The 818-nt window shown below is 31.1% G+C and overlaps 1 protein-coding gene across 1 annotated transcript in view; it reads left to right on the forward strand.

Annotated features, from left to right (window-relative positions):
* LOC119586925 (dnaJ homolog subfamily C member 3-like) overlaps positions 1 to 818 on the forward strand; it is a 14,190-nt gene that overhangs the window by 12,664 nt on the left and 708 nt on the right. The window contains exon 9 of the mRNA XM_037935654.1: positions 305 to 414. Coding sequence (XP_037791582.1) covers positions 305 to 414 — 110 coding nt within the window. The remainder of the gene's footprint in view (positions 1 to 304; positions 415 to 818) is intronic.

Here is an 818-nt window from a genome sequence, read left to right on the forward strand (position 1 = left end):
TCCTGGTGCAGTGAGGTAACAATGTACACAAATTGGTTATTACATGGAAAATAGGTTGTTTTATGAAGGTCTTAAGTAAGAGACCTTTTATTTATAGAAAATTTATGAATATAATTACTATCATTAGGCATGGAAAGGGAAATGGTAACAAAAAAGAATAATCACATTAATAAGAGCAAAATTTTCATGGGACTGTAGAATATATAAAGAATTACTTAGCTCGCTCTTTGAGTTGAGTGCATATATGTATTTTTACTAGAGATTATAGAATACCTAATGCTATGGTAACATTTTTCCTTCACAGATCATTAGCACAAAAGTGGCATCCAGACCACTACGAAGGAAAAGAGAAGGAGAAGGCTGAAAAGATGTTCATTGATATTGCAGCGGCAAAGGAGGTGCTGACCGATGAAGGTAATCTTGCACTTACATTTTGTTATGATTTTACTAAAAAAGAAACAGTATATTAATGAAAGACAATTGATTATTTATTTATTCCTATTTATACCTCAATAATCAGTTGAAATAGAAGTTTTTCCTATCATGGCTGCTAAGACTAAGATAATATTGAAATTATTTTTGTTGTCTCTTGACCATATGTAAATTTTCTTGGGTGATACCAAGGCTTCTTTTATTTTTGTTGTTCATGACTATTCAAAGGTTCTCTGTTTACATCTGTGTACTGAGGTTTTAACAATAATGTCATCGTTTTTTATGTAGGTCATCTGTGTCATTTATTTACTGTCATAGGATATACACTTGTGCTTATATGAATTAGTTAAAAAGAAGTTTGATAGATGGATGTTGATGCATCAGCT

Source organism: Penaeus monodon, chromosome 22, assembly GCF_015228065.2.
Source record: "Penaeus monodon isolate SGIC_2016 chromosome 22, NSTDA_Pmon_1, whole genome shotgun sequence".
Classification (NCBI taxonomy): Eukaryota; Metazoa; Arthropoda; class Malacostraca; order Decapoda; family Penaeidae; genus Penaeus; species Penaeus monodon.